We start from the raw sequence: 20,129 nt of genomic DNA on the forward strand, positions 1-20,129 counted from the left end.
AAGCCTTAGTACTGCTCTCGGGCGCACTCCCCTCCTCGGGTGAGGAAAGGCGCTGGATGCCAGGCGGACACCCCTCCTCGGTCGGGGGGGCAAGGTGTTGGGCGCTGGATCAGCCTGCGGACAGCCGCCAGGCGAACACCCCTCCTGGGCAGGAGAGGCGCAGGACGATCGGGCTCAAATTTCTTACATTTATTGTTGAATAACACTTTAATTTTCTTAGCAAAAAAACCATTTCACTTCTTTACTGGCTTTTCCCCCTCCTCTGAGTGTCTCATCACTGTAGTCAAGGTTGGCTTCAGACTTGAGGCAGTCTTCCTGTCTTCTCTAGCCTCCCAAATTCTGGGAGCCAACATTCTCCATTTTTGTTGCTGTTTGTAATGGTAACTAAATAGTACCTTCTGACCTATAATGGGTAATCGGAAACACAGTATATATATTAGGCCATTTTTTTTTTTTTTTTTTTTTAGCTTGGCATCTTTACTAAAAAGGAGTTTTATTTCATGCTATTGCAACAGTGTATTTTAGCTTGCTAATTAACTATTTTTCCATGTTTTTCTTTCTTTCCTCCCCCCCCCTTTTTTAAATCAGGCACTCATTGTTTGTGGCTCAGGTTGGGTGGCACTCACACCATTCCTCTGCCTGAGTCTCCCCAGTGTTGAGATTTCAGTTATGAGCCTTTACAGTTTAATTTACTCTGCTCTTCAGCTCCTTTTTGGGGTTTAATGTATTTTCTTGCACATTATATGGTTATACAATCAAACATGTTTCAGTTGTTGAGCTTATACTTTCTAATTTTTATTTTAATGTTTTATTAACATATTAATTGTTCATGATAATGGGTTTAGTTGTGGCATTTTATGAATGTATGTAATGTGTTTAGATAATTTTCACCCCCTTCACTCTTTCTTGTCCTTTGCCTCTCATCAGTCCTCTTCTTGCAACTAGTCTTCTTTCATAGCTTAAGTGTGCATGTGACACAGTGGGTCTCATTGTAGAAACTTAGAGGATTGTGGGTGGGAGTTTGTTTACAGGAATGGCTACCCCAGTGAAGAAAATGTCTCTTCCCCCCACACGACCTGCCTAAGTCTTATGGGGGTATAGAGAGCCACACGAGCCCCTTCCCTTTCTACTGGAGGGTGTTGCCAGGACCAGTCTTATATGGGTAACCAAGGTGCTGTGAAGTTTGAGTACAGAAGCCTTGCCGTGCCCAGAGCTCAGTGCTCTAGACTGCTTTCCCCTTTCTTTGGCTCTTGAATGCATCCCTCTTCTTTTACAGTCTTCCCTGAGCCTTAAAAAGGGCATTACAGATGCCCCAAGTGTTCAGGTGCTTCTGTTTCTGTACTTTGACTAGCTATGAGTCTTTAACATCACCACTGGCCGTTATACAATAAGACTCTTGACTACAGCTGACTGTGGCACTGTAGGCATAAACATCCTTACCCAGAAGACAGATGGTCTGACTGTGACATCTGTGGACTTAGACTCTGAGTGTAGGTAGTTTCTCTGGCTGGTAGGGTGCTCTGCCCACCTCACTCATGCTTGTGTTTCCTCTCTGACTTTGTAGGAAGGGTCTAATAGCATACATTGGCACACTGAGGTGTAGATAGACTAAAGATGAAGTTAAGTCCCTCTTGCTGAGTTGTTTTATAGTCAGGAAAGGGCATTAATTTAGTTAAATATGCCTTAAATGACATATTTGAACATATTTTATTATAAAATTAAGACATACAAATTTTATTTCACAGTCTCCTAACATCACACATTAAAGTAACAGAGAATTGAATAGTACCTTAGCATTTTTAGTAAGTTACGAACTTGCATTTATTTTTTCCACTTTGCTGAAGACTGGTAGAACTTTGGCACATTTTGGGTTACCATACACCCGAGCAGCCTCACTCTCACTGGTTTGGAGACTGTGTCCAGATCCACCCGTGTTCTCGTGGATCATGGTGGCTTGTGTCTATCTTCCCACACCCTTTGACTTTCCTTTACAGTTCATTTTTGAATTCTCTTTGTAAAGATGCTACAAACTGTCCAAAGAGGTTGTTCTTTCCCTCTTTCTGAGAATGGAGCTTGTTTCCCTTGCAACTGAGTTCTAGACAGTGGGATGTGATTAGAAATGATAGGCTCTGTTCCTTCACATCCTTAAGCTTTGTGCAGGATGAACATGAACCAGGACATGCAGAGCCTCAGTGCAAGTAGCCTAGAGCCCCGAGTGGCTCTGTGGGAAGAGAAGGTTGTCACCCACCTGCAGTCTCTCTCCTGTAACTCTTGTATATCATGCTGGATAGTTTTAATTGACAACTTGATCCCATGCAGGATAACCCTCAGAGTCTCAGTGAGGGACTGTCTGGTTTGGGTTAGCCTGTGGGCATGTCTATGAGGGATTTTTAAAAAATAGTTTCTATAGTGTTGCTTGTTCGTGCTGTGGGCTTACAGTAGTTTAACCTTACAGTAGTATATATACGTTGAAGTATGCCTTTGTCAGTATTCCAGGTAATTAAAGGTAGAAAAAAATGTAAATGTTTATTTAAATACTAGACTTTGCATTAGTCATTACTGTTAAATATATGAAGGATATTTTACCTTTTTGCAAATATTTTTTTCTTGTGAAAATAGTATAATGCATATATTTTGATGGTTTCAGACTTAGTAACTTTTGAGGTTTTCCATTTTTAGACTTAATAGTTTCAGTTAATTGCATTGGTTACATTTGTTTTTGTTGATTTTAGAGTGTATTTTGTTTTGAGTTTTGTTTTGTTTGATAGAGTCTCTCTTGATAGCCAAGGCTGACCCTGTACTATATACCAATTTCTCTTACCTCTGCTTCCTAAGTGCTGGGGTTACAGGGGCTGCCCCACAGTATCCCTGGCTGTATCTTTATTAAACAATACTCAATTCCCCCGTTAAACCTTCATTTAAACCAGGCTTTGCTTTACTGGTCTTACAGGTTTTCTGTTTCTTTTTCATTTTTAATGGGTTGTCAGTATCATCTTTACAGCCTCATTTCCTTTAATTTTAAGAAGTGTTTTAGGTTTTTAATTTTCCATGCAAGTGTGTGTGTGTGTGCGCGCGTGCGTGTGTGTGTGCGTGTGTGTGTGTGTGTGTTTACATGTAAGTGTAATGCTCTTTGAGACCAGAAGAGGATACAGATCACCTGAAACAAATTCTTAGATAAATGGATGGATCTGGAGGATTTCATCCTGAGTGAGGTAACCCAATCACAGAAGAACACACATGATATGCACTCACTGATAAGTGGGTATTAGCCCAGAAGCTCAGAATCCTTCTTAGAAGGGGGAACAAAATACCCATGGAAAGACAAAGTTGGGAGCAGAGACTGAAGAAACGACTGCCCCACCTGGGGATCCATCCCATAAACAATCACCAAACCCAGACACTATGGCAGATGCCAACAAGAGATTGCTGACAAGAGCCTGATATAGCTGTCTCCTGAGAGGTTCTGCCAGTGCCTGGCAAATGCAAAAGTGGATGCTCACAGTCATCCATTGGACTGAACACAGGGTCCCCAGTGAAGGAGCTAGAGAAAGTACCCAAGGAGCTGAAGGGGTTTGCAGCCCCATAGGAGGGACAACAATATGAACTAACCAGTACCCCCAGAGATCCTTGGAACTAAACCACCAATCAAAGAAAGCACATGGTGGAACTTGTGGCTCTAGCTGCATATGTAGCAGAGGATGGCCTAGTCGGTCATCAGTGGGAGGAGAGGCCCTGGGTCCTGTAAAGGTGCTATGCCCCAATATAGGGGAATGTCAAGACCAGGAATGGGAGTGGGAGAGTTGGGGAGCAGGGGGAGGGGGAGGGGACAGGGGATTTTCGGAGGGGAAACTAGGAACGGGGATAGCGTTTGAACTGTAGATAGAGAACACATCTAACAATAACAGTAAAGACCGGAAGAGTTTGATTAGTTGTGGCGGCCATCGGAGTACAGTTTGCTATTATGTTGTTTATAAAAAGCAAACCATTCACAATGGGCTTTTGCTAAAATAAAATAAAATAATGTTCCACATGGCTGCCAGGAACTGTACTTCACTCTTCTGTAAGAGTAATTATACACTTAGTATTTTCCAGCCCCTGCCCTCTCCCTGGTTCCATGTATAACTGATGAGATAAAGACTGCGTTTTTTTCTTTGTCTGCACTATGGATTCATTTCATGATCTGGAATTCTTTTTTTTTTTTTTAAAAAAAGATTTATTTATTTATTATATGTAAGTACACTGTTGCTGTCTTCAGACACCCCAGAAGAGGGCATCCGATCTCATTATGGATGGTTGTGAGCCACCATGTGGTTGCTGAGATTTGAACTCAGGACCTTTGGAAGAGCAGTCAGTGCTCTTAACCACTGAGCCCATGATCTGAAATTCTTGTTACACAAATATGAAATTCTGTGTTGGGAAGCAAACAAGCTTTTGAGTAAAGTGCATGTGGCTGAAATTTTGACTGCTTTTTGCTGCCTCTGCTGTCTAGGCATTTCAGTGCTTTTTGAGGTCATGTTCAGCTACAAAAGGGGGTGCTTTACCCATCATCTTTGAGAGTTGTGATAATTGTGAAGCAAAATAGAGTTTTTATGATAGCTTCTTTTTGACTTTTAATGATTTCTGAAAAGACTCATTTTTAAAGCACTTGATTTAAATAGAGCCAAGTAGTTCAGAAATCAGAACGAGGAGGAGGGTCTGCCCTATTCTAAGGGATTTTTCTATTGCCAAAATTTTGTGCTGGTAACTTTAAATGAAAATCAAATGAGAAAACAAACTGGCAGGCAGTCTAAGAACTTCTCACCTGGCCTGCTTTTCAGGTGAGGCCAACTCTGGGTTAGAGCTGCTTTGTGTTTGTTCACACATGAGTTTTCATGGGAGGTTTAAGCAAAGCCTCTTTGGACAGGTGGGTTTCCATGTGTCTCATAAACCTTAATGATTGCACTGTACTGCTCTGAAAACTACTGGCTTTTCCCACCAGTTAGCAGAGTTATACTTAGCACAATACTTTTAAGGATAGCATGACTATTAGTTCCTTTTCTGCAGACCTCAGAATTATTATTATTATTTTTTTTTTTTTTACCAAATGACTATTTTTGTAGGTCTTCACATTAATTTCTACATTGATGTTTTTATTTGCTAATGGTAGGAGCGTGCTACATGAACCATTTGAAAGTACATGGACAGAGTTCTCAGGTCATTATCCATCTGCTCCTTATTTTCATTTTTGCTAGTGTAAGGGAAAAAATATCACATATGTAATATTTTAATAGCAAAGCAGATGTTCCAGATAATAACCCTGTTATTATTTGTACAAAATGTAGTTTGTACATGAACTAAAATCCAGCCATTTTATTTTTTTTCAGAATAAGTTATAAAAGAGTGTTTTTTAACAGTTGCAGAGAATTTTGTGAAATTCAATCTGATATGCTTTGAATAAAAATGGTATAATTCTATTTATATTACAAGGTACTATCTAATAATTATGGCATCTGAAGTGGTTTTGAAACAAAGCCTAATACAAGTATACTAACAATACCGTGACATACATGATCTATGTATGAGGAGTGGATCTTGTATTTCTACCTTTTTTTTAAAAAAAATACTTTGCCATTTTTTAAAATTTTCCCAATTTAGAATTGTTTTCTAGAAAAGAAAATGCCAGTGATGTGTCTTTGGTTCCACTTCTTGCTCCAGCACTTGGGAAATTTGTCCCATTGGTGAAAATCCTGTGGCATGGCTTGTACATAGCAGGGTTCCTCAGAACCTCAAGGCTGCCTCTGGATTAGCTTCCACCACAGACGGGCCATTTGAGGCTGCTGGTGGGTGTTTCTCTAAGGAGTAGTTCTCTGTGTCTTTCTAAGTAAGAAAGTCCCTACCTGACAAAAGGTAGGCATATTCTCTTGAAGCCAGAATACATGTACATGTCTCTAACATGTGCTTTGCTCGACATGGCTCAGCATACAACTCTAGGTGTCAAATCTTTGACTATAGCTAGGGTGCGTTATTCTGCCATGAGACTAGATTGTAAGAAAGGTACCCATTTGACTGTTTTCTTTTGCTTGTGTCAATTAAAATGAGTGATTGCTTTCTTTGTTTTACTTGAAATTATGTTTGTTTAATTATAGTAACCTGTAACTTAAAAATCTTTCATTAAGGGTAGTGGTGTGACTATGGACCATACAAGCAATATGGTCAGCTTGTTGTTTGAAGAAGTGTACTTCCATGAGGGAACTATCTTAGGTTTAGTCTGGCCTATGAGTTGTTAGGCATCCTGTGACCCAGTAAAATCAGTAATTCTGTGTTTGGAAAAAAAAATGAGACCGAAGCCTGAATGTCAGCCCTTGCATATGTAAAAGGCAGGACCAATGTTTCCTAGTACCAAACTTCAGACTTCAGACTTTCCATTAGTGAGTAATATTGTTTTTAAAGATATGTATCAGTGAGAGATTCTATTCATATAAAAGAAATACTGAATTCCAATTGTTATTATTATATAAAAATCATGCTCTTTGCACCATTTAGAAGATAAGCAATCGTTCTCACTACACCGAGACAACTGTTCCAGTGGTGTCTGAGTGACTGGTCTTTTTCCTGTCAGTGATGTTACATTATCTACTTTTTTTGGTCTCCTTTTGGTCTCTGGCTTTAGTTTGCATATTTTAACCTTTTGCTTAGTGAATACTAAATGTACAAAGTGATGAAGTGTTTTTGCATGTGCATATGGTGTACTCCGACCGTCCTCATTCTGCTCTTACCGTCCCTTTCCCCGAGGCTTCTCATCTTCCCGGTAGTCTCCTTTTGCTTTAGCTCCCCTCAGTCCACGTATGAAACATAATTACAAATATCTTTGTTCTTAGTTTCTGAGGTGAAAGTTCTTTATTCTGTCTCAATATTTCTCCTCCATCAGGAGTCTGATTAGAATTATTCCTCTGTTGGTACTCTATCATTTGACTTCCTTGTTTTCAGATGTAACTGCATACCACACAGTTACAACAAAGTTTTCTAAAGTTTACAGATCACTGGCTTATAGATTGGAACTGCACAGTCACCACCACTGTTTAAATGTAGAATCTTTCTTTTAAGTTCTCTAAATAAACTTTGAGCTCATAGTCACTCTTTGTTTCCTGAAACCCCTGCCTTAGGAGACCACAGACTTAGTCTTTGTCTCTGAAGCTTTGTCTATTCTGGACATCTCATAAAACCAAAACTTTAGTACCCACGAGTCTTTGACATCTTTTACTTTAGCATGGTGTTTTCGGAGCCAGTCTTCACAGTAGCATGGAGCAGTTCTTTAATCCTTTTGTGGTTCTATACATCACTGACAGGTGTGATATACTGTGATGAATTGTTTACCAGTTCAGTAAAGGATGAGATTTTGTGTCATTTCCACTCTCTGACACTGCCTAGGAATTGTAATTGATTTTTGTCTGGATGTGAGCTTTCATTTCTCTTGGTCTACACTGAGGAGTGGAGTTCCTGGGACATACTGTAACTCTATGCTTAACATCTTGAGGGCTGTAATAAGTAACTGGAAAATACCAGTTAGGAGACATTGTGGCTACCCTAATCATCTTTTTTGAGATGGTTTCACATTGGGCATGTTCCACTCAGTGGGTGTATGTGGTTTTAACTTTTAGGTCTTAGAGAGATCTTTCTGTAATAACAGGAAATTGTTGAAATACTAGTTTTTTTTAACCATTTACACAGAAAAATATTGGTGACATTTCATTAAAAATATTGATGTTAACAATTCATATTATGAATTGAAATCGGAAGCAACAGAACCTAACAGAAATCCAAGACTTCAACAAAGCTTCTTTTGGACCCAGGAGTCACCCAGGGTGATGTGGACCATAAAGGGCAGCAGCAACATCTCGCCTGCCTCTGTCTCTGTCCTGGTCTAACTGTGGCTTTACTCCCATTCACTTGACGTTTAATCCCACGCTCAGTTTCTCTCTTCATGCAACACAGAGCTAGCTAGTCAAAATGGGCAAAGAAGGGCTAGGCATGTAACTTAGCTGCAGAGAGTGCTGCCAGAAAGCACACAGCCAGGGCCCCACCCCAGCACCTACCAGGATGGTGGTGCATGCCAGTAGTCACATACTTCAGTGGGAGAAGAGGCAGAAGGAGCCAAACTTCTGAGTAGCCAAGCTACTGAGTGACAGGCAGAAGCATCAGTGACTGTCAGAACATGCATGGGATCTAGTAAAACCATACTTAAAAATATGAGGTCATGAAAAAGACAGACTGAGGTAAGGGATGGAGGATTATGGAATCAGAGAGGGGTTGTGGGGAGAGGAAAAACTTCTACATATGAGTTCTAGCAGCGAGCACATGTTTAAAATTGGAGGAAAAACAAAATGGGCATCCTAACTGCATCCTCAAAGGGCGTGTTCTACTTTATACCTCTCAGCTGTGCAGGGAAGGGCACTGGAGGTTTCAGAATATAACAGGCAAAGCAGACACCGACCATTTGCATTTTCTTCTCATGAACACCATGGGTCTGATTGGGCTGTTTATAAAGTATCTAACTTAAATTATTATATGTACAGCTTCTATAAGTATTACACTGATGCACAGATAAAGCACATGTATTACAAGGGTGCAGTTCTGTGGAACTTCATGAAGTTTTCGATTTGAAAGTAGAGGGATAGTGATTCTCCCTGAAATGCCAGACAGCAGGAAGAGGGAACTCAGAGCTCACCTCCAGCAGGAAGAGAGGGCATCAAGTGAGGGGTGGTCTCTAATTGTTCCTGTCTGAAAGAATTACAGGGATGGAAGTGGAGAGGAACCTGAGGAAAAGAAGACACAGCGACAGGCCCAAAGTAGGATCCAGCTCAAGGCCTGACACTATTACTGAGGCCATGGAGCACCCACAAAAAGGGACCTAGCGTGGCTGCCTTCTGAAAGATCCAACAAGCAGCTGAAAGAGTCAGATGCAGATATTTGCACCCCAACCAAAGGACAGAAGCAGCTGACCCCTGTTGTTGAATTAGGGAAGGCTGAAAGAAGCTGAGGAGAAGGGAAATCCTGTAGGAGGAGCAGCAGTCTCAATTAATCTGGACCCCTGAAATCTCCCAAACACTGGACCACCGAACAGGCAGCATACACCAGTTGTTATGAGGCTCCCAACACACATACAGCAGAGGACTTCTGGGTCTGTGTTCATTCAGAGATGATGCACCTAACCCTCAAGAGACTGGAGGCCCTAAGGAGTTTAGATGTCAGGTGGGATGGGTGGTAAAAAAAAAAAAAAAAAAAAAAGTGGAGGGAGCTATCACCACATCAAGAAACAGCATTTCTGGTCCTCTCTCCAAGTTTGAAATTTCCAGTAGAAAAGATCTTAATATTGCATATACTTTATTCTCTTTGCATACTGATTTGTGAATACATTTTAAGTAATAGATTGCATCAGGATTTAAGAACTGAATATTTATGTGTATCAAACATTTATATATAATATGTATGTAGGTAAGTCTCATGTAGACACATAATTTCTCTGTCCAGAGGCCAAAGGGTAGATAATGAGTTAGGCACTCATTTTGATCCCCCTCCCCCACCCAGTTCGAAGAACTGCTGAAGTGGACTTCCCCAGAAGCAGTTAGCAGGCTTCTTGAGTGAGTCTGTTGGGTGTTGAAAGTTCTTGCTTTGTTCGGTTAGATGCAACCTAAGCTTGGCCCCATTCTGCTCCTTCACAGTCCTGTTGTGTTTTATCAGAATGGGTAAATGTGGTTTGGTTTCTTGTAAGACCTTCCTAACTACTATGCTTGTTTATCAGTATTTTTTGTACTTGAGAAAATCATGTTTTCTCATGTCAGTTTAGGAGGAAAGAAGCAAAGTTTTTTGTTCCCTGTTACAGTGTTTCTGTCTTTTTTCCAAACAAGTAAAGGAGCTAGAGAAAATTCTATGTTGTCTTTTCAGCTTCCTCTGCATGCTACTCAGGAGTGCTCAACTGATATAGAAACATTTTACGTTTTTGACTTATTTTTGTTAAAAGAAGCCTTTGTCCTGATGATCTGCTTATTAAAAGAGTATATTTTTATCTCCAGAATATTTTGAATGGAATTTTTAAATAGTTTCCTGATACCATGCTTTAATAAAGACTCATTTGTATGGCTAGGAAGTAAAGATGAATAGCATTGCTAATGGTAGCATTAGATTGTAATTTATTTTATATTAGTAGACTGTATCCTGAAATAATTTAAAGTTAGTTATAATAAAAGACATGTGTAACAATGCCATTGAGAATAAAAATAAAAGACGTCAGAGCAGAAAGAGGTAATAACCGTGCTCCCGGTTTCTGGAGAGGACTGTTCCATTTCACTCTGTCCTTTGACACTGGAAAATAAATATAGCTTTCCTTGGGTCATAAAGAGACATTCCATTTTATTGGGTAAGACAGATGTATTTACGTTACTAGGTTCTGAAAATTAAGGTGGGTACTTGTTTTGTGCATAGAGAGGCTTACGTGTAAACTCTTAAGCATCAGTTACAAGGCAAATGTAGATGTGTCCACGATCATGGGGCTGTGCAAATTCCCGTGAAACATGGATTTAAGAGAAATTAATCAGCTCTGAAGTATTTCACCGTGTTAGGAAACAGTGATTTAGTAAGGGGTGCACAGCAGATCTTCACAAGTGTACACAGGAACACGTGGATAATCACAGTAAACAGGCTAGGGTTGGTGACTTTTTATTTTCCCAATAAAGACTTCTGTATGCATGCATATGTAACCATTGACATTTGTGCCCACATCTCCCTCTTATATAATTGATTTTATTATATGAGAAAAGATGTACATGTTTTTTTAATAGTTTTACTTAAAAAATTATAAACTTCTGATACATTTGTCTCAGCTAACTGTTAAGGATTCTATTTTCTATAAAGTAATTAGGGATTGTAACATTCCTAACCATAGATTAATTTGCATGTTCTTCAAATTATTGTAATTAAAATACTTTAGGTTGTAAAATGCATGGAAATGTAAATGAATTAAAGAGTAAAAGCTCTTTTCTGTGCTTTGTTTAAGAGTGGGGGAGTCCTGTAAAATATTCATGTTATTGCTAATGTAACATGTATATGAAATTTGTGGAGAATGGATATTGATAGTTCAAAACACTTGTTGAACATACATGTAATCATAATCCTTAAGAAATAGAACATTACCAGTGCTTTAGTAGCCTCTTGTATGCACCACCACGACTATACTTCATTTATGTGGGTCATTTTTTTTCTTTTTTTATATATGTATTTTTCTTTTTCTTTTTAAAAACTTATTAGATATTTTCTTCATTTATATTTCAAATGCTATCCTGAATGTTCCCTATACCCTCCCCTCACCCTGCTCCCCTGCCCACCCACTCCCACTTCTTGGCCCTGGTGTTCCCCTGTATGGGGCATATAAAGTTTGCAAGACCAAGGGGCCTCTCTTCCCAATGATGGCTGACTAGGCCATCTTCTGCTATATATGCAGCTAGAGACACGAGCTCTGGGGGTACTGATTAGTTCATATTGTTGTTTCGCCTATAGGATTGCAGACCCCTTCAGTTCATTGGGTAATTTCTCTAGCTCCTCCATTGGGGTCTCTGTGTTCCATCCTATAGATGTCGGTGGGCATCCACTTCTATGTTTGCCAGGCATTGGCATAGCCTCACAGGGATAGCTATATCAGTGTCCTTTCAGCAAGATTTTGCTGGCATATGCAATAGTGTCTGCGTTTGGTGACTGATTATGAGATGCACCCCCGGGGGTCTCTGGATGGTCCACCCATCTTAGCTCCAAACTTTGTCTCTGCCATTTTTTCCATGGGTATTTTATTCCGTATTTTAGGGAGGAATGAAGTATCCACATGTTGGTCTTCCTTCTTCTTGATTTTCTTGTGTTTTGGAGATTGTATCTTGGATATTCTAGGTTTCTGGGCTAATATCCACTTATCAGTGAGTGCATATCAAGTGAGTTCTTTTGTGATTGGGTTGCCTCACTCAGGATGATACCCTCCAGATCCAACCATTTGCCGAGGAATTTCATAAATTCATTGTTTTTAATAGCTGAGTAGTATTCCATTGTGTAAAAGTACCACATTTTCCGTATCCATTCCTCTGTTGAGAGACATCTGGGTTCTTTCCAGCTTCTGGCTATTATAAATTTTTGGAGTTCAGCTTCTTGAGCTCTTTGTATATATTGGATATTAGTCCCCTATCAGATTTAGGATTGGTAAAAATTCTTTCCCAATCTGTTGGTGGCCTCTTTGTCTTATTGACAGTATCTTTTGCTTTGCAATTTTATCAGGTCCCATTTGTTGATTCTTGATCTTACAGCATAGGCCATTGCTGTTCTGTTAAAGAATTTTTCCCCTGTGCCCATTTCTTCAAGGCTTTTCCCCACTTTCTCCTCTATATATTTCAGTGTCTCTGGTTTTATGTGGAGGTCTTTGATCCACTTAGACTTGAGCTTTGTACAAGGAGATAAAAATGGATCAATTTGTATTCTTCTGCATGCTAACAGCCAGTTGTACCAGCACCATTTGTTGAAAATGCTGTCTTTTTTTCCCACTGGATGGTTTTAGCTCCTTTGTCAAAGATCAGGTAACCATAGGTGTGTGGGTTCATTTCTGGGTCTTCAATTCTGTTCCATTGATCTACCTGTCTGTCACTGTACCTATATACACATCTGTCTGTCAATCTATTTACCAACGTCTCTAGGTGTTTGTGGTTGATTTGTTTTATTTAAGAGTTAAGCATACTTTGCTACTGCTATCATTAGCTGAAGACTCTCAGACTCTCAAAGGTGCCTTGGCAGTTGGGAGTCACCATAAAACTTCAATTTCTTGAGAGTTGGCCAGCTCCTCCTCTTGGGAAAGTAGTGGGCGAGGGTTCTTACATGAGTGAGTATGGCAAGGTAAAGAGACTGCCAGTCAGGGCATCTGGTGAGACTCCTAAAGTGTTGGCTGTCCAGTGGGGACTTCCACATAGAAACACCACACAGCCACATTAAGTTAGTTCTTAACAACAAATACTTGTCTAGTCCCCAACTTTATCCATCCGAGGGAACATCTGTGTAGCTAGAATGGCCGTTCTGAAGCTATGGATCTTCTTCATTTAGGTTTTTTATACCTTTACCAGCAGTTAATTTTTACACACATATCCACCACAAAAAAGAAAGACAAGTGACAACATTAAAACTAGGAAAATTAATTGTGTTATCTTTCATGACTCATCATTTTGCCTGCATTCCATCCTTGTCACTAGATGTTGTCCCCTCATGGTCTGCTGTCTAATTGTTCCGCGCTTGCCCTCTTGCACTGGATTGCATGTTTCATTCTGAGCATTATCTGCATTCGAGAGCATGCACTGTTTTCTTCTTGAGTTTGGTCACCTCTCTTAATTTTATTCATTCCAAGTTCATATCCTATAATTTCATGATTTCATTTTTCTTTATAGCTAAATAATATTCCATTGTATATGTGTATCAAATTTTCACAACCCATTCATTGGATTGGCATTTAGCTTGTTTCCAATTTCTTGCTATTTAAAATAGAACAGCAATAAACATGAATGTACAAATATTTCTATGGCAGGAGCCTTTTTGCAAGTTTTATTCTAATGAAATACAAGAAAAAAATTGTTATTTAATTTCACTGATCGTTAGTGACCATATTTTACAAAAGGTTTTTCATTGGGAATTTTGCAGAATCCAAACTCATTTTAGATTTATATTACTAATCCTCTCTATAATAAATATATGCACATATACTTATGCACGTGCACATGTACACACACACACACACACACACACACACACACACACAAAGTTACTTGCTGTTTTCCTAATCTTTGGAAAATGTGGTGTTTCCAAGCCTCCTTCATTAGTAGGGTGTAATGTAAGAAGTGTAACTTCCTTGTAATGGAGATGTTTGGTTTTGTGGTACTTTATTGACCCCTTGTCCTAGTGAGCAAATAAGTTTCAGATTACTGAAGCACCAATATTCATCTGGTACAGACTTGGCTGTTGTTTACTATGGCCTTGAATTTGTTCACTGTTCCAGATTATGAACTTGTTAGCTTTTCCCAGAGTGGACTTGCTTCCTTGTGAATTATGGTGGGAATCTGTAGTGAAAGGAATCAATTCCTCCATTGTTTTACCTATAAATAGTCCTCATATAATTAGACACATTGCAGGCTTTTGTTTGGATTGGATGGAATGTAAAATGTTTGTTCTAGCCCACATAGTATTGTCAAGGGATATAGCAAAGTTCTTTTCTTTAAATCCTCAAATTTACAAATCCACTATAGCATAATGCATACCAAAAAGAGGATGTGATGTAGACCAGATTAAAGGTCCTTTGAAAGAAGGCTAGCCAGTTGACTGGAGTCATTGCTACTAAAATGACTAATTTTTAACTTTTAAAGGCTAGTACACAGAGTAATGGGTTTCATTATGATGTTTTATATCATGATTTACTTTTACAGCCTGTACTATTTAAAATTCAACTTTGAGTTAGAGCAAAATTACAGATTTCTTCCATGTGATAGATGTTTGGGTTGTATATGGAAAGTGAGTCGGTGAGCTTTATTTTTGCATTGCTGTAGCCTTGTCCTAGTGCCCTGCGGATGTTGTACTGAGCAGGGTCGTTTGCAGGTACTCAGGTGGCAGTGCATTCACCAGAGCCCAGGTAAGCTTTGACTTGGATGTTTTCTCATTTGGTGAGTGGTAGCTGGGATTATACATCTACACCAGCAAGCAAGGCTAGATCTTCATATCTTAAGTAGGTAAGTGTCAAGAGTGCTGTATAAAGCGTCTGGCAAATAAAAAGATGACTCTTCAAACTAGGTAAAGCCTTAGAGTAGATGAGGTGTTCAGGTAAAGGACTATGGCATGATCATTTGGTTGCAAAATTGTGTGGTATGTGTCTGTCATGCCTTGAAGACATCTTTGATAGTGGTATCTCTCAATCCTGGGTTTTTTTCCAATATGTCTTAGGAGTTATCTATAAAGTCCAGAGAAGGCTCTTAGCAAAGCCGACTGTCCACACTTGGGTCCCTTTTAACTGTTGTCTTACAATATGAGTCACAGTCCACTCCTTGTGCCAAGATGAAGGTGTTCTTTCTCTGTCCTGACCCGTACACAGCTTTATTCTAGGGCCTGTGCTCTTGTGGTTTTTGTTGTTGTTGTTGTTGTTGTTTGTTTTTGCATGCCAACATTGTGCACCTTGTACCTTTATATTTCAGTAATTTCTAAATTTCTATAAACTTGTTTGGGTTTTTGTCTGAATTTTCTTTCTGCTCTGTCTACCACTTCATCCAGGAAGATGCCTTCTTTTGTTTTTGTTTTTGTTTTTGTTTTTGTTTTGTTTTGGTTTTTCGAGACAGGGTTTCTCTGTGTAGCCCTGGCTGTCCTGGAACTCACTCTGTAGACCAGGCTGGCATCGAACTCAGAAATCCGCCTGCCTCTGCCTCCCAAGTGCTGGGATTAAAGGCGTGCGCCACCACGCCCGGCCTGGAAGATGCCTTCTTGAATACCGTAATTATCCCTGCCTGCAATGATTGGATGCTTCAGAATATACCATTATTATAACTTAATTTGCAGTGAATTGGTCATGTTTGTGAACTTACCTTTCCAGCCAGACTATGAGAACAGTGCCTATTATCAACATACAACAAGAAAGCCTATGAAGTGAAATGTAGTTGGTTCCTTTCTAAGGACATGTAGGTATCCTCAGTGGATTCTACTACTCCTTATCAGGGATTTCTCACATTGGTGTACTCCAAGAATAATATAAACAACTGAATGGATAGCCTCCGTAGGCCATGTCTTGGTTCGTGTACTTGGTTTTGCCTTTTGTTTGGCATGGCAGTCACACCAAACCATACCTTCCTTTAAGCATATGTCAGTCACTGCCATGGGTCGGCATCAGAGTCAGGCTCATGTTGATAGGTAGGGCACCATCAGGTAAGGGAAGCTTGTATTAAGTCTCCAAAGACAGAGTGATTGGCTGGGACCCACTCACTTGGAGTAGGCATGATATCCTGTCTGTTGTTGGGAACCTCCTTCCTCCCACCCCTTCCAGGTCTTGGTGGACAGGGTTATGTTAGGAACTTAAGATCAGAATGATTAGCAAGCCTCCCTCATCAAGTTCCTGTGAACTTCCAAAAGTCAGAATACTTTTCAAATAAGGTTTTATAATTATGTCTTTATAGTATAAATCTTTTAAAGTGTGTGCCTATTTAAAAAGTAATATAGTCTTTAAAAGATGTATAATGTAGCTGAGTGTAGGCACCAACACCAAAATCCCTAGAGCCAGTTCTCAGTTTTGCTATTTACTAGCTGTTTAACCTTGATCAAATTACTTAACATTTTTGTGCCACAGAATCCTGATGTATAAATAGGGGTAATAAAAATACCCACACCATGAAATTGTTGTGACTGTTTAAAGTCTATTCAAACCAAATACATGAAACTGTATCTGGAGTATTATAAAAGCTAAGAAAAATATTTTGGATTATTATTATTATTGAAATAATTTGAAGACTAAAATTTCCTAAGAATATAGCTTTTATTTCAGTTAGTCATTTAAGAAATTTTTATTTGGGAAGCAGAATATTACTACATAGATTAGGCTGGCAACAAACTCACCCTCCAGCTTTAAAGTCAAGGTTCTTGCCTCCTAAAAGCTAGATTATAGGCAGATACAACCATGACTGGACTAGAGTTTAAAATGCCTAGGGCTAGGCATGTTGCTCAGTGACAGAGCATATACGTGGTGCACATGGAGTCTGGATTCAATGTTGAGCTCTAAAGAAGGAAAGGAAGGAAACTAGTACACGTGACTTTCTCTCCAGTGCACTGTGCCGTCGAGAAACAGTTGTTTCTCATCTGCCAGGCTTCACGGTGCTGTCCTTCAGTACTCAGAGCATCTTTGTTTTGCTAGCCAGCCTCACGTCATTTCCTCTCCTATGGCCTGCCCTCGTAGGAATGCTTCATAAAAGAAATGTCCTTTTTACCTGGCATCTCATTCAGTACAGTGCATCTGAGGATAAGTCAGGATGTCTGTGTCAGGCATATGTCTTCATTGGTGATTAATCATCAGAATCTATACACCCTCAGCTGACAGGTCAGTTCTAGTTTTGTGCAAGTATGAGAAATGGTGCTATAAAGGATTATATAGAACTTTTGTGTAAAGATAACTTTATTTGTACTAGACAGTTGGTAGATTTTCTAGTTTATATGCTGAGTGTCAGTGTAGGATTTTGTATAACTGCCAAGCTGCTTTTTAGAGTTCTATACAAGTTTCCACTAGAGGCGTATATTAGTTTAGATTGCTGTACATCGGGGCTGGTGAGATGACTCAGTGGGTAAGAGCACCCGACTGCTCTTCTGAAGGTCCGGAGTTCAAATCCCAGCAACCACATGGTGGTTCATAACCATCCCTAACAAGATCTGACGCCCTCTTCTGGAGTGTCTGAAGACAGCTACAGTGTACTTACCTATAATAAATAAATAAATAAATAAATAAATAAATAAATAAATAAATAAAATATTAGATTGCTGTACATCTGTGCCAGCCATTGACATTCTCTTTTTCTTCAGTATTTGCCTATTCTAAATAAGTATGTAGCTATTCACCTAATTGACTCTCATTTTAGAACTTGAATGAAGATACAGAAAAAGGCTATGAAATGCAGGTAGAGAACACATAGAAGGGAAAAACGAGATCAGTAGACAGAGAAAGGTGGAACTTGGGCTCTGCAGGCATGGCCCTGAGTTCCATGCCTAGTTTTGTGAGACCTTTGCTGACTAGCCCATGGCTGGCACACAGTAGGGATTTCTTTACATGCTTATTATTTCATAAAAATGAATAAATGTTGAAGTCACTTGAGACTAGGTTTGATCTATAGAGTTCCATTGTAGTCATGTGATAGATCCCTTTATATATGTTTGTCTCTCTTTAAAATACATGGTTAATGGTTAATATTGGTCTCTTACTCTCAGCTGTGTAGTAGGTGGTTGGTGAGTGGCTTTATGCAGTAGAGTGTGCATGAGGCAGGACTGAATGCTTTGAGTTTCATTAGGAAAGTTGTTTTAGCCTCCATGGGGCTTTCATTTGATGGTAGCTAGGCTATTTAACAATATTTTTTTCTTATAATCACACCACACCAGACGTTGGTATGAAGAAGCATGCAGGAGTTTTAAAGATGAGGATATTGCCTATGAATAACAATGTAAAGAGTAGCTCTGCCCAGGAAACCAGAACAGGTACCTGAGTTGGCTGATGGCTGGCTGGGAGAAAACACAGGAAAAGTAGGTTGTCAGGAAGAGTAGAAACAAGCACTGTACATGGGGGTGGTGGTTTCTGCGTGCATAAGAAGCTGCTCTGAGCTGGGCGGTGGTGGCGCATGCCTTTAATCCCAGCACTCAGGAGGCAGAGGCAGGCGGATTTCTTAGTTCTAGGCCAGCCTGGTCTACAAAGTGAGTTCCAGGACAGCCAGGGCTATACAGAGAAACCCTGTCTCGAAAAACCAAAAAAAAAAAAAAAAAAAAAGAAGCCGTTCTGAAATCCTGAATTTAAAGCCGATGTTCCTTTTTTTTCTGTTAAGAAGCTTTAAGTTGAAGGTTGGGGAGAAGCTGCTGTTAACATTGTTAATGCTGAGCAGCTCTCAGAAAGGGGTGGAGAGTGTGTGGGAGAGTGCCTGGTGCCCGCCTGCCCAGTGCAAGCTGGGGCCTGGCCACTGCTTCAGTCAGGTTTCGCCCTTCATTCCCTTGGTCCTCTCCTTATTCCTGCCTTTTTTACTTCGTAGTATGGTGTGTATATACCAATCAGATATTGGTAGAAGTTTTAAAAACACACCTGGTGCCAAGTTAAACTTCTGTTTAGCTTGTAGAATCAGATATTGGAGTTTTCATTTTCAGCTGTGTTTCCAAGCATTTGTTTTAAAATATCCATGCTGGATTTTGGCTTTTGCACGCCTAAAGTAATACTTCAGTAGCTGTCTGGACAAAGACAGTGAAGGCCAGCTGACTTAGATAGCTAGCTGGTAAAGAGCCAGTCTAAGGCCAGGTGCCCAGAAATGGGATGCTAGTGTCTGTGGTAAAAAATGAACACTTCCAGATCCTGGTCTTTGAATTTTACTGTATTCTGTGAAACTGCTGTTGCTTTTTCTGTATGTGTGCTTACCCATACGAAGCGGTTCTGAAAATCCTCCCCGTTATTTCTGCTTTTAGGTGGGAAACAATGCCTGGAAACAATGCCTACGGGAGAAAAGCAGAAAGACCCTTCAGTGCTAACTTCTTATTCCAGACAGCAGAGTTTCCTGCAGAATAGACATTTATGTATTTTTTTTTTAAAGATTTATTTATTTATTTATTATATGTAAGTACACTGTAGCTGTCTTCAGACACTCCAGAAGAGGGCGTCAGATCTTATTACGGATGGTTGTGAGCCACCATGTGGTTGCTGGGATTTGAACTCCAGACCTTCGGAAGAGCAGTTGGGTGCTCTTACCCACTGAGCCATCTCACCAGCCCCCTTTTTTTTTTTTGAGAGTATCAATTTCCAGTGTACTGGCAACTTGTTAGACTTATAACCAGGGAATCTGCTGGCCCTCATCAGTTACTCAATAAACTTGTCTTTAAAGATTATTGTATACATAATTGTGATGAAATTGGAGAGCAAATGCATAGTAATGAAATGTATTCTTTGTGTTTGTTTTATCTTCAGAATCATGGTGTCGTGGAAGGGGATTTACTTTATACTCTTCCTGTTTGCCGGAAGCTTTTTTGGAAGCATTTTTATGCTCGGTCCCATTTTACCTTTGATGTTTATAAACTTGTCCTGGTATCGCTGGATTAGCAGCCGCCTTGTGGCTACATGGCTCACGCTTCCTGTGGTAAGTTATACACCAGAGAAGGGTCTGCCTGCTTGTACTGGGGTGGCCAATCTCTTGAACTTTGCTAGCATTGGAGGTCTAGTTCTCAGGAGAAATACAAATATTCTGTGTTCTATAGTAAGCATTCCAGATGTAAAAAAAGAAGAGAAATAGAAAATAGAAATACGAGCAATCCGACAACAAAAGGAGATCAAGGGGATACCAATGTAAGGAAGAAGTCAAAATATCATTATTTGCAGATGATAT

At 39.7% G+C, this 20,129-nt stretch overlaps 1 protein-coding gene across 4 annotated transcripts in view; it reads left to right on the plus strand.

Moving 5' to 3' along the window:
• Positions 1 to 20,129, plus strand: part of Lclat1 (lysocardiolipin acyltransferase 1) — a 129,809-nt gene that overhangs the window by 30,286 nt on the left and 79,394 nt on the right. For all 4 annotated transcript variants that reach the window (XM_021218112.2, XM_021218113.2, XM_021218114.2 and 1 more), the window contains exon 2: positions 19,715 to 19,883. In XM_021218112.2, the coding sequence (XP_021073771.1) occupies positions 19,719 to 19,883 (165 nt within the window). In that variant the 5' untranslated portion in view covers positions 19,715 to 19,718. The remainder of the gene's footprint in view (positions 1 to 19,714; positions 19,884 to 20,129) is intronic.

The sequence above is a fragment of the Mus pahari genome, chromosome 18 (assembly GCF_900095145.1).
Source record: "Mus pahari chromosome 18, PAHARI_EIJ_v1.1, whole genome shotgun sequence".
In the NCBI taxonomy this organism is placed as follows: Eukaryota; Metazoa; Chordata; class Mammalia; order Rodentia; family Muridae; genus Mus; species Mus pahari.